The sequence below is a fragment of the Triturus cristatus genome, chromosome 6, assembly GCF_964204655.1.
Source record: "Triturus cristatus chromosome 6, aTriCri1.1, whole genome shotgun sequence".
Classification (NCBI taxonomy): Eukaryota; Metazoa; Chordata; class Amphibia; order Caudata; family Salamandridae; genus Triturus; species Triturus cristatus.
The window spans coordinates 786,243,992-786,258,203 of NC_140589.1; the positions used below are offsets into that span (position 1 = coordinate 786,243,992).

General features: G+C 43.1%; 1 protein-coding gene across 6 annotated transcripts in view; it reads left to right on the forward strand.

The window, feature by feature from the left end:
* AK9 (adenylate kinase 9) overlaps positions 1-14,212 on the forward strand; it is a 1,219,082-nt gene that overhangs the window by 766,543 nt on the left and 438,327 nt on the right. For 5 of the 6 annotated variants that reach the window (XM_085611347.1, XM_085611351.1, XM_085611350.1 and 2 more), the window contains one exon: positions 2,185-2,312. In XM_085611347.1, the coding sequence (XP_085467473.1) occupies positions 2,185-2,312 (128 nt within the window). The remainder of the gene's footprint in view (positions 1-2,184; positions 2,313-14,212) is intronic. The other variant, XM_085611348.1, reaches the window with a different exon arrangement.

Below are 14,212 nucleotides of genomic sequence, written 5' to 3' on the forward strand. Positions count from 1 at the left end.
CGCATGCGCGGTAACGGCCGCCCAGTATTTTCAAAAACGGAGCACTCGCAGCACCAGCGCGAGTCTCCGAGCCCCTGTCTCCCTCTCCACAACAGTTTAAACGCAGGCGCAAGGCGCCCGGTAACGGGAGGTGAACCACACGCTCCCCGCACCTGACTGACACGCGCGGCGAGCGAAGATTTAAAACAACAGCGCTGATAGACTAAACAGCGTAACCATGACAACAATGCGCGCTGAAACATAAAAGCGTGGCAGTGTAAGAGCAATAGGAAGAAAGCTGCAACAAAGTCACAATAAATGCAATAAATAATGTCAAAAGCACTTAACTGGCTGCGGAGCAGCAAAGAAAGAGGATGTTGTGCTTGCCATATTGCCTTATATACACTGTGGACTCTATGGTTATACGTCATACCCTGGTGTTCATGGGTATTGTAGTTTTTTCTTATACTGTGTTTTATTGGCTGCTGAGCATTTCTAGTAAAGAAATGAGAAAGCATAATCGGAGCCTCCTGTCCTGACATAGAATTCGTTACAATCATAATGTAATCCAGCAAACTAGCCACATGGGAAGATGCCGGTACCTGGGAACTATACTATTCAGCACAAGCCCAGCCCACCACCAGCTGCGAGAATTGCGAGCACGATTCAAGGTGGGAGGTAAGGAGACACCATCCACAGCCAGTGTGCGGCAATCTGAAAGGAAGGGTACGTACAAGTTGGACAAGTCAAATTAAGGCAACACTCACACCATTGGGGAGAGCTGCTGTACCCGTTACCTTTGTGTCTGGGTCCGACAATTCGGAGTGTGTCCTCAGTAAACAACCGGTTCCCAGGGGAGTGCAACCCAATATTAGCCCGCCCAAAACCGCAGCTGGAAACTGAAGGACACGATGGGGCCGTCCGCGCCTTCAGATGCTTCAGAGTTGTGCACGCGCCGACTGGCTAATAAGTCAGGTGCCAGGGAAAGGTGAAAAAGGGAATACTATTACAAGTGAGGGCTACTTAAAGCAAGGTGCGACTGAATAGGCAGGCATTTCAAAACCTCTCTTCTAAATTAAAACAAAACGTTAACCAACCTAGTACGGCGGGCTAGGGAGTACAATTTACATCCATGTAAATTCAAAGAATAAGGCAACCATAGCTCTCAGACCAAGCTGCGGCACGCGGACATCAGGGCCAGGGTGTCCATCATCTGTGTTGATGCCTGGGGGCGGGGCTAGCTTCTGAATATCCGTGCGCTTTGCTGAAAGAATGCCTCCCCACCCCGATGGACAGCAAGAAAAACGTTGAGTGTGCATGCCTTCTTTTACTTGCTTTTGCTTCTTTTTAAAAGAAACAGACATAGGGGCCAAATTAGTAACAGGCAGGCAGTGACCTGGGAGGGGTGCCGAGAGCATGATCGGAGCTGCCAGTAATAATAATGTGCTCATATTATTAACAACCTTTGTGGCACTTGCGCTTTAGTTGTAAACTTTGCAAGCTAAAGCACGGGTGCCGCGATCGATTAAAAAGGTAAAGAGATAGAAAAACATATTTGTTTCTATTTCTTTACATTTTAAAGCAATCGGGGCACCCGTGCTTTAGCTTACGATGTTTAACAGCTAAAGCGCGAGTGCTGTGTTGTGAACAGGAAGCAAATAGACAATACGTAATTGTTTGCATTCCAAGCCAGCCTGGAAGCTGCCTTTGGGAAGACTGGAACTGGGAGAGTGATTGCAGCAATAAAATGTAAGCAGCTACATCTGAGCACCCACAGTGCAACACCAGATTGAAAACGTAATAAAATAGACCCCCCATGAGCAGATCAACAGAACAAAACATAATGATATTGTACTAAGTCCCTGCTCCTTGGAGGAAAAAGGAGGGACAAAGAGGCAGGACTGGCCACTAAGGATTTTTAAAGTACATTGAAACAAACAAATGAGAAGCAAGGAATGGCATCTGGCCCACAGAGATATACGTATACTAAAGTATACAAGAGGTCATAGCTTACGCTCGACCTAAAATGAAACCATGTTCTCCATCTTTGGAGATTTTCCACATATAACGCTGCTCACAAATATTAGTATTTTTGGTTCGAGTCATTTTTGACACAAGGCAACATGTAAAAGTCTAAATATAGTTTGCATAAAAGAACAAATTAATTTCAAGCTTAGTGTCATAATCTCCTTATTATCTATTTAGCAGAAAGAAGAAGTCGTGCTTACTGAGGACGAAGAGGCTATCAAATCTTACCTATCAGCTAATGCTCCCTTGTCAGCAGAAGTACTAGATCCAATTGTTACTCCATGGTGGACAAATGAACCTTTCCGGTAAGCGTCATTTCTAAAATTCACTTTTGCTTTGTTCTAGAAGAGAAATAAATATTAAATGTACTTTAATGTGTTTTGTTGAAATGGATTTAATCTAATTCAGTGTAGTGCACCAATTATAAAATTATTATATATTCCATTGAATGAAGACAACCTGCCAGACCGTATCTCTGTCCTTTCTCCTTTCTTCTTGGATTCAGGAAGGTAAGGTTTGGATGTGAGGAATACAAAAAAGAGATGGGTTGAATTCTTGAATGCGCGTTTAGGTTCAAGTTCAAGTTTATTATGAATTTTGGAACTGGTTGAAGATCCACATAACACAATAGAATCAATTACTGCAATACAAATTATTAAAACTCCTAATTTCAGATTTCAAAACAGTTCATTTCATTTACTAGAAAGTAGAACAGTCTTTGCGTTTCATTTACTGAGCAAACTGCTAAAAAGAGGCTTTAAAAACGACGACGAAAGATAAGCAACCTAGGGCATATACAAACTACATGGTTTAAGTCTTAAATACCGTTGATGCATAGTTCACATATTAATTATTCAATGGGGAGTTATTCCTAAGCCCCATTTACACATTAGAAGGATAGAATATTATTCATAGTAAGAGAAATAATCAGCGAATTTTATGTTCTACATTTCAAGTCAGAAAAGGCTGAGGCAATAAAATGATATTTTTCATTTTTTTGAGCAGGCAGCAATGTCAAGACTTGTACTAATGCTGCACATCTAGGCCTTTTAACTGCAGCATTGACATCTCTTCTAAGGTATCCTTTTTAATTTGAAACATCCTTAAGGTTCAAAAAGGTTTCTGTAAAAAAACACAGCTTTCTACAGGGTCGGACAGGGACAAACAAAGAGCACCAAAATAAAAGTGCCCCTCCATTAGCAAAGCAGATATATAAAAAAGTAGTAATACTAGGAAAATCAACAGTAAAAACAGCGGACCCGGCCCTAAAATAACTGCTAACAAACCGTCCCACACACTGATCTGTTAGACTAGTCCACCAAGCACTGCCTAATTGCCCTGTAGGCCAGTCCGACCTTGCCTTTTTCTTTTCATGTCATAAATTTCACAACACTTTAACTTTCTTTCGCAAGCGGTAACCCCAGTAAAGCCCTGCTTATGATGCCTGTACGAATGAGCTGTTCAGACCAAGTTCCAACCTAAACAGTGAACAGTGGCTAATGTGTTTAAGTCACACAGTTTGCACAAGATTTTATCCTCTATTAAGTCCAGGAAGGTCAATTTATTCACTTCAATTATTTCCACAGCATATAAAAGAGTAGGAGGAACTTTTAAACGATAAACCGTCAATAAATGAACAAAGTGTCAACAACCCAGGGCATTATAAAAAGTTCTTAGGTCTTTACCACAAGCCATTGCTTTACTAGATATATGTAGTATATGATTCTTTTCTTTTAATTTACTAGAAATGTTTCATTCCCAAACTTCCTTTGAAATGTGTTTTTCTTCCTGTAACTTTTCCCAATAAAATCAGACCTTTGCTGTTTGATGTATTCATATTTAGAAAGTGACTGAGTGTGTACTGTTGGATACATATCTGATGTTTTTGCAAGCCCTTAGAAGTCAAGTCAAAAATAACAATATCGTCTGCATACATTAAACAGGGAATCACACAATCTCTTATTTTTGGGGCATCGCCACAATAAATATTTAAACCCATGGGTAAGTCAAATATATAAAGCGGGAACAAAAGGGGTGACAGCAGAAAACTCTGTTTTAGGCCATTGTAAGTAAGTATCCTAGTTGAGAGACCTTGGTCACCCCCTTGTAATACCCGACACCAGGTGGTTGAATGCAGAGCTATGATTAAGCTTATGAGGTTCAAATGGTATTCCTAGACTCAGTACTTTTTTCCATAAAATGTGTCTATACACTCAGTTGAATGCTGTACTAAAATCTATAAAAGCAGTATAAACTTATTGACTATGGGTGGTTAAATATTTTTAAGTTATTAGTTATAACATACCTATATTGTCCAGTCTGCAACAATTTTTGCTGAACCCAGCTTGTTCCATGGCATTTATCTTTTCTTTGGCTTGAACACAAGTTGGTCGCACACTGCTCGTCACACCAGCAAGTTGCCCCAAAGGACTGTGGTGAATGTAGTGGCGACGGCGGGTACGCCTATGCCACGATGTGTAAAAAGAAAAAAGTATGTGTTGCATTTAGCCATCCCTGGACACGTGTTTCGAGGTAGTTGCCTCTCGTCAGCAGGGAGCAGGACAATGTAAAGGGGTGCCGAGTGGACTGCCAAAATGTAATTAAAACAGGTCAAATACCTCTCATGGCGCGCAGGTGCAGAACCAGGGCTCGTCAGCCCGATAGCTCACGGGAGCCGTAATAATTTGAACACAAGTTGGTCGCACACTGCTCGTCACACCAGCAAGTTGCCCCAAAGGACTGTGGTGAATGTAGTGGCGACGGCGGGTACGCCTATGCCACGATGTGTAAAAAGAAAAAAGTATGTGTTGCATTTAGCCATCCCTGGACACGTGTTTCGAGGTAGTTGCCTCTCGTCAGCAGGGAGCAGGACAATGTAAAGGGGTGCCGAGTGGACTGCCAAAATGTAATTAAAACAGGTCAAATACCTCTCATGGCGCGCAGGTGCAGAACCAGGGCTCGTCAGCCCGATAGCTCACGGGAGCCGTAATAATTTGAACACAAGTTGGTCGCACACTGCTCGTCACACCAGCAAGTTGCCCCAAAGGACTGTGGTGAATGTAGTGGCGACGGCGGGTACGCCTATGCCACGATGTGTAAAAAGAAAAAAGTATGTGTTGCATTTAGCCATCCCTGGACACGTGTTTCGAGGTAGTTGCCTCTCGTCAGCAGGGAGCAGGACAATGTAAAGGGGTGCCGAGTGGACTGCCAAAATGTAATTAAAACAGGTCAAATACCTCTCATGGCGCGCAGGTGCAGAACCAGGGCTCGTCAGCCCGATAGCTCACGGGAGCCGTAATAATTTGAACACAAGTTGGTCGCACACTGCTCGTCACACCAGCAAGTTGCCCCAAAGGACTGTGGTGAATGTAGTGGCGACGGCGGGTACGCCTATGCCACGATGTGTAAAAAGAAAAAAGTATGTGTTGCATTTAGCCATCCCTGGACACGTGTTTCGAGGTAGTTGCCTCTCGTCAGCAGGGAGCAGGACAATGTAAAGGGGTGCCGAGTGGACTGCCAAAATGTAATTAAAACAGGTCAAATACCTCTCATGGCGCGCAGGTGCAGAACCAGGGCTCGTCAGCCCGATAGCTCACGGGAGCCGTAATAATTTGAACACAAGTTGGTCGCACACTGCTCGTCACACCAGCAAGTTGCCCCAAAGGACTGTGGTGAATGTAGTGGCGACGGCGGGTACGCCTATGCCACGATGTGTAAAAAGAAAAAAGTATGTGTTGCATTTAGCCATCCCTGGACACGTGTTTCGAGGTAGTTGCCTCTCGTCAGCAGGGAGCAGGACAATGTAAAGGGGTGCCGAGTGGACTGCCAAAATGTAATTAAAACAGGTCAAATACCTCTCATGGCGCGCAGGTGCAGAACCAGGGCTCGTCAGCCCGATAGCTCACGGGAGCCGTAATAATTTGAACACAAGTTGGTCGCACACTGCTCGTCACACCAGCAAGTTGCCCCAAAGAACTACCTCGAAACACGTGTCCAGGGATGGCTAAATGCAACACATACTTTTTTCTTTTTACACATCGTGGCATAGGCGTACCCGCCGTCGCCACTACATTCACCACAGTCCTTTGGGGCAACTTGCTGGTGTGACGAGCAGTGTGCGACCAACTTGTGTTCAAATTATTACGGCTCCCGTGAGCTATCGGGCTGACGAGCCCTGGTTCTGCACCTGCGCGCCATGAGAGGTATTTGACCTGTTTTAATTACATTTTGGCAGTCCACTCGGCACCCCTTTACATTGTCCTGCTCCCTGCTGACGAGAGGCAACTACCTCGAAACACGTGTCCAGGGATGGCTAAATGCAACACATACTTTTTTCTTTTTACACATCGTGGCATAGGCGTACCCGCCGTCGCCACTACATTCACCACAGTCCTTTGGGGCAACTTGCTGGTGTGACGAGCAGTGTGCGACCAACTTGTGTTCAAATTATTACGGCTCCCGTGAGCTATTGGGCTGACGAGCCCTGGTTCTGCACCTGCGCGCCATGAGAGGTATTTGACCTGTTTTAATTACATTTTGGCAGTCCACTCGGCACCCCTTTACATTGTCCTGCTCCCTGCTGACGAGAGGCAACTACCTCGAAACACGTGTCCAGGGATGGCTAAATGCAACACATACTTTTTTCTTTTTACACATCGTGGCATAGGCGTACCCGCCGTCGCCACTACATTCACCACAGTCCTTTGGGGCAACTTGCTGGTGTGACGAGCAGTGTGCGACCAACTTGTGTTCAAATCTTTTCTTTGGCTACCCATTCCTTTAGGTGTTCATGGATACTTTTTGCTAAAATCTTGCCAACCAAATCAAGTAATATTATCTGCCTATAAGTCTTTAGGGAATTTTGCGTGCCCTTTTTTATAAAATGGAACAATAATGTTCTAGGACCATGATTCAGGAAGAACTCCATGAGCATAACAAAAACTAAATATAGGAGTTAAAAAGATTGACCTAAGAGAAGCCTCCATAATTACGGAGATAGGAATTTTGTTGCATCCCATGGCACCTGAAGATCTAGCACCCCAAATAAAACATTTAAAGAGCGGGGACCAGAGGTGGAATTGTTGACTGCAGAGCAGGAGACAGTTAATGAAACAACATCGGAGACACCAGAATTTGCCATATATAATTCCAGTTTATATAATGAATCCATACCCTTTCTCAAACTGGGATTGGCATCCGTCTCACCCTATTGCCACATCCCCCTGCAATAATCGTTCAAAAGGTCTTAGTATCCTTAACTATCACTACCTCACGTAATTCAATCCCTTAATGGTTTCAATGCAGCTTCTTCTAGGATGATCTTAATCTTGCTCTCCTTTTAAAAAGATTAATTATTTTATTCCTTCCAGCAGAAAAAATAGATACTGTCTTTAAACTAATCCTAAATATAGGAGAACAGGTTTTCCTTTGTTGTTTATTAGAAACTTAAGAGTCAAGCTTACCCAATTGAATTGTATCAGTGGGTCCAGGTGCAAACTGTAAATTTCAGTTATCATTTCAATTAGCCTATGTGTTAGATCTCTTAATTTTGAGTTATTTCAGTATGTCTTCCCATTTCTACTGTTGAAACGTTTTATATTCCAAGGACTCACTCCATCTACTTGAAGATCCAAGTGAAATGAGAGTATCTTAGGGTCACTGTAATAGTTGTCACCTGTATTTATATGGAAGAGTAAGGGTAAAAAGGAATAGGAAACATTTAGATAGTCTATAAGGGAAGAACCCCAAATCAATGTATGTATATATATTGCTGGAATATCATTATCAACTCTCCCATTCACAATTAGGCACTCGACCTTGCATAAATGCTCCAGACGTATACTGCCATGGGAATCATTTTTTATTTTATCTGGTAACATCGTGCTACCCAAACAATGTTTTTTACAATTTCCCAATTCAACAATCTCTACTATAAAAGAGAACAGCGATTCAATCAGATGTTAAAAAAAAAAAAGCCAAGCCAGGAGGGATGTATATAGTCACTACAAGGAAAATGTTTCCAAATCTTTACACATTAGGCTAGGTTAGAAGAATGGCTGTGAAGTCTATAAGACCAGGCCCAATTATAGAAAAAAAGCAACCCCCCCCCACTTGCATGACCCCTTTTGGAGGGGACTGGTGAACAATTTTGCATATGATAGTTTCTAACTTGGAAGATTCTGGTTGATCATGTTTCCTGGATACAAATAATATCAGCTTTATAGTTACACAATAGATCTAACTTTTTCGGATCACAAGAGAGATCAGCCATGTTCCAGGAGCTCACTCTCAAACAAGTGTTAACTTCAATGGTTTGGGTGGAGTCCCGGGTGGTGATTATAATGAAGGATGCCCCCAAGCCAATGCCAATATTTGGCGTAATCATCACTCATCTTATTCCTGACATTAGTCTGATCAAAAATGGAAAATTACCTTCATTGACTGAGAATACCATATTTTCTACTTGCCCCTATTGAACATCATCTGAGAAATCCGTCTCTTCTGGCACGTCATGGTACCATGTCCTTTATGGTTAGCCTGCGGGCCATTTGTAATCCTTTTTCAAAAAGAAAAGGGTACAACAGCTATACCCAACTAAGGGAATAGTCACAATTTTGTAAATTTAGATGAACAGCTATTTTTTCAGTAAATGTGACTCTAGATCTTATACCTAGAGCTGTGTATAATATTTGAACTACATATATATTGTTACTTCTTACCATTGTTAATGCTTCAATATCAGACAGACAATTCAAAAGAATTGATCTGTTCATTGGCAACATCTCATTGTCAAACAGATTCATAAAATCTAGTATGAACTGAACATCTGAAATATTAGCAATTTTGTACACAGTAGAACAATTAGAGGTTTCAGTTCTTGTTACAATGCAAAACACCTTAGCATGCGGATTAAGAATATTTAAAGAAGATGGGCAGCTAGCGGAGCTTGAAAGCTTCAAGTGAGCCATCCTCTTAAGAGATTAAATCTCCTCTTGGTAGTCTTCTTCAGTCAGAAAAATATTGTTTAATAATTGAGGTTCCAAGATTGAGTCACTTTTTCAGCAACTGCCTGGATGATGTCCAGGTCCACAGCTAAAGTGAAGCGCAATTTCCTTGGGCACTTTTTAATAATCCTTTGACATTTTTTCAATGGCCCCACTTTTGTAGATGTGTTGCTGTTGTGTTCCATCGTAGAGCTTTTTTTATTTTCATGTTATCTCATTCCCTGGAAAATAGGATCGGCAGCATCTTTGGGCCCGGATAAATTCATAAGTACAACTTTTGAAGAAATGGCAGCCACTGATCCAAGAAACAGATTTTCTAAGGAGAATATCTCTGATCCCTCAGGCTTGGCCTTGTGATTTTTTGCATCTTTAAACAGTGGGGTACACCGGCCTGTGTCCAAATCTTTACACTTTGATTTACATTTATAAACATGATTCTGCTCAGATAGCTCTTTTTTTTCGACCAGGTTATGAAGAATCGCAGCTAAGGCATCTAAAATATGATCTGCATCATTAGCCAATTTTTCAATTAAATTTTAAATAGACAAAATTCTTTCCAGGCAAAGCAAAGATTCTGTGTATGGAACAGAATTGCCAGGAAGATTGCCCGGTAACTAAAAGTCTATGGTAACTCAGTCCTCGAAGGGATTGAAATCTACTGGTGCTTCAGAATCGATTCATAGACGTGTTTTTGTTGTGTTGGAGGAATGTCATATAGCTGTTCTGGGTTTTCATCTAATGCAGCCTTGGTGTTAAAAACAACATCAATATCCATAGCGTAAAATGTTCGAAGAGGGAATTATGGTGCCACCACCTATAACAGCAGAAGAACAATCATTTGTTTTTGAGCAACTTGGAATTTGTATGTCTTAAGAGGCCTGCTGAGGAGAAACCTGCTGCCATAATAATGGCACTAGAGTGACCCCCTGAGGCATCCTGCACTTTCAGAAAGTATGTTGGAATGGGAGTGATTCCTTTGAGCACATATAAATAGATGATTTATTTTGTAATGCATTAGATTTGGTCTTTCTACATGATTTGGTAGAGATTATTTTGCCTACACGGAGCATTCTGGCCGTCATTCTAGACTCAGTTGAGTCTGTTCTCCATCACATCACTCTGATAGTTTATACAGGCCTTAGAATGTGGCTGAAAGTCGCATAGGATCCCCAATGCACCATACTAAAGGACTGTGCAGACTTCTAGACAATCCTGGTGTAAACGCTTGAAGGCACTGGACTATTCATCCATGCTAGGTAAAAAATATGGGCAGAATTGTAGCCAATAATCAGGTAGGAAAAAATATGTCAATGATGCTGAACAAAAGGGAGCAGAGACAGAAGAAGATTGAAAGTCTGTAGAGGACCAGCTCCAAACATGCGCTACTTCAGTAGTAATTATTACTAACTTGCAAAACATCTTGCCTGGTCTGTAATTCCGAAGTCCAGGTTTACTGTACAGACAAACTGGGGGATATTACTGGAGTGTACTTTGCCATAGAGGTTTAGTAGTCTGAGAAAATAATCCTCTGGCCTCCTCCTCTAACAGTTTTTGTCAGCAAGTCGCCACCTCCACCCACTGGCTTTCACGGTATCCAAGTGTCCAGGACCTTTTGAAGCTGGCAAACTATAGCTCAACTGCAGTTAAACTACAGTTAAAGAACCCCCCACACTTCCCCACCACACCTCCACAGTTCATCGCAATTCACTGGTACCCCAGCTAAACCGCCAAAGATGCAACCGTATGCCAGCAAGAGGGGTGAGGCAGGGGGTGATGCGGCTGATAGCATTCAGCTGCTTCCCTTCAGGAAAAGATTTCTCACTTCTTTTTAAAGAAGGAAGACTTCTTGGGCCAAAGGGCAGTGTGAAGGCCGGCTTGCAGGCTGGTGGCACGGAGATCAGCTGTGAGGTACGCGAAGCCAACAGCAGGCCTGTGGGCAGGCACGAGCACTGCGCTACGGACATATGGTTTTCGTCAGCAATTAATATCAGCCACTGGGAGTAGGTGAGAAGTCACTTGCAGCATATTGTACAGTGCGGCAGTGTGGATTTCCCATCAGGCACAGAGGCTGCCCAAGGGAGAATCACACAAAAAGTAGGTGATGATGGAATTTGGATAGTATTTTTAGGATGTTTGTCCTTATGGAATGCCGATCCGCCCAAACAAAATTTATAGGGAAATTGAATAGAAGAGCAGTTGAGTGGAGACATTGGTAAAGACAATGGTGAACCTATTTATCTACGTGTGCTCTATGTGTGGGAGACAGGATAAGTATTGACTGTAATATTCTCAGAGCCAATGCACAATAATTTCTTTTATCATCCATTATAGAAGAGGATAATGATAAGACACCGAGACAACAGACGTCCAAAAAATACATCCAACCATGTAAAAATGAGAAAAGGAAATGGAGGGAAGCAGAACTCCTTGGGGAATGTGAGGTGAAGGAGTAGTTACATAGGCCACATTTTGAAAGGCATAGTGAACTCTCACCTCTTGTTTGAATAAAAATTAGAGCCAGGAAAGATCATAGGACCTGTCCTTCGGAGGAATCTGCAATATATCTCCTAGAGGGTAGTGGAGTAGGAAAGCATTGAAATGGAAACTGATTGACATGGAAACTGAAAACTCGATCTCTGTGTTAGATATTCGGGTTTGTGAAACTCACACAGAACACATAACGTTTAACAGTCTAAGAGGAAGAGGTCAAAGTAGTTCGACGAGGAACAGTTTTTGGATAGTGTGTGTACCCGAACATAAGGAAGAAAATAATGCTGGAACATTTGTGCAAAAGTTGCTAAAAAGCGTGAGCAATGGGGAGAAAATGTCGCTGCTGTTTGATGCTGAGAGATTACATGAGTCATTTTCTACAAAGGTGCTTGCACATTGCGATTGGAAGACTGATGGGGTAGCATTTCCTTCTGCTTTGCAGTTGCTGCTGGGGCTCATAGAAGTAAGTAAGCCATTTTCCCTCCCCTACTTCGTCCCCATCAGAATACACACGTGTCGAATTTAGAGGCGCCACACAGGCAGACTTTGATTTCTCTGTTGCTTGCTGCCAGGGAGACATAAGGGGGCGGTGCTTCTAAAAATGCAGTGACCCAGAGGGGAGAGGAAGGCTGCCTGTGGTGCACCCTGCCCTGCCCTGAGAAAAATACAAGACTGAATGACACTTGGTAGATGTGTTCTGGAGAAAAGATGTTGCAGCAGCTGCAGATCCACAATCTCACCAGAATCAAGGGGCAATTTTCACCCTCTTGGATTTGAATCCCTTTTCTCACTTTGCAGTCCCTGGAGGCGATACACTGGGGATGCAGGAGTAATATTACAGGCTGTGAGCTACCCTTATCTGTATTCTTGACTGTGAGCAAGGTGCCTCACTCCCCAAACTGGTTGTGAAGCTCTGCAAGTGCTCAACGTAATTGATTGTCATTAAGGGAAAACTGAAAATCAAAGAAACGTTCTTTAAACCTTGAACTAGCTCCCAGCGGGAGGCATACAAAAAGGAACAGAGATCCCCAAGAAGACTCTGACTTGACCAAAGTTGAACAATCTGTGCTCCATTCAATTATTACCCTAAATACAGACCTTAACTGGAAGAGCACTAAAATCAATGCTGTGTGAACAGTTTTAAAGAATTCAAGTTGTACACGAGATACGAGGCTATAAACCTGCAGATGGGAGCCCAACTCAGAGCACTGGTTGTCTTCTCATTGCTGACTGAGGAATCGTTTTACACCGGGTATGGTGGAGAGACCTGCAAGGAGTGCAGTTGGAAGAGTACATACATGCGAAGTACAAGACTGAGAGTGTGCCCTAAAACAGATTCCTTCTCTTGAACTACTGCTAAATATAGGCAGTGAAGGGACAGTAATGATGGTTTTAAGTTCTGCTGAACCATGGGGGAGAGTATTGTAAGTTGTGATGCACAAAAATGTGGTGATGTATATGGGTAGTTATTTTCTCTTCCCTGATTTGTGCCCAGACACTCTGGCTCGGAATTTGTTTTACAGGTTAATAACAAGGATCAGATCACCAGATATGGTGAGGTGTCAGTTGGCTGGTGAATAAAATACAAAGTGGCTCTTTGGTGGCAGAGGTGTGTTTTCTACAGGTGGAGGCTTCCAGAGCTTTTTCTAGATGGGCTGGATGGCGGAAGGATACTCAAGAGTTTATTTGTTCTTTCTGTGTCTGGCGCTGTCCCTTGAGCTCAGTAAGGAGTCACCTAACAGACCAATAAAGAATGGTGGGGTTCTCTCCTTAGGCAACGGTGGTTAGGGCATACACAATTCTTTATTGCTGGAAATGTCCTATTTATACTGTCCCTCTGATGTCTGCCTCATTCCTCTTTTGGGGTCCCTACAATGTTGAAAGAATGGCAAAATTGAGACCTCCATTTGAAAACATACTTTTCTATCCAGCAAACATGAATTTGCTGAAACAAGACAGAAACCGGTTCTTCGAGACACGCCAGAAAGCCTGAGACTATTTTTTTTTTTTTTTTATAAAACCTTTATTCAGTTTATCCGAGACACAGCTATTCAGCCGACAGCCCGGAGGTTCGGCAGCATAAATGAAGCAACATCGAAATGCAGTCACACTGAACAAACAGGAGACTCAAATAAAGGTTCAATTTTTAAAGAAACACCAACACAAACCAAACCCTTGCAAGGCGTTAAACTTCGAGTGCACCTGAGGGGTGCCCATCAGGGGAAGTCCGTCCCATTCGTATACCAAAGACAATACTATAATGAGGGGAGGGAGGGGGAGGGCAGAGACCCACAATAGGCAATCAATCATCCACAATACGCATATAGCCGGAAAGAATGTCAAGGGGAGAGCTGCTCTTCTGGCTGATACAGGTCAGGGGGCAGACATATGTCCCCTCTATAGCGATTCCATCGCCCCCATACTGCATGCCATTTCCGCGGGCGCCCTCTAGCACAATACACCGTCTTTTCCCTGAGCATGCACCAGTCCATATTTTCCTTCCACGCTGCCAACGCGGGGGGCACTGCCGAGCCCCACAGGCGCGCAACATCCCGCTTGGCCACCATGTTCCCCAGGGTAACCCACTGAGTCTGTGCGTCATCTAGATCGGTAGGACCCCAGACGTTCAAGAGACAACACCGCGCCTCCGGTTGCATGACAATGCCCGTCAGCTCCCCCATCACTGCATGCACTCGCTTCCAAAACTCCAC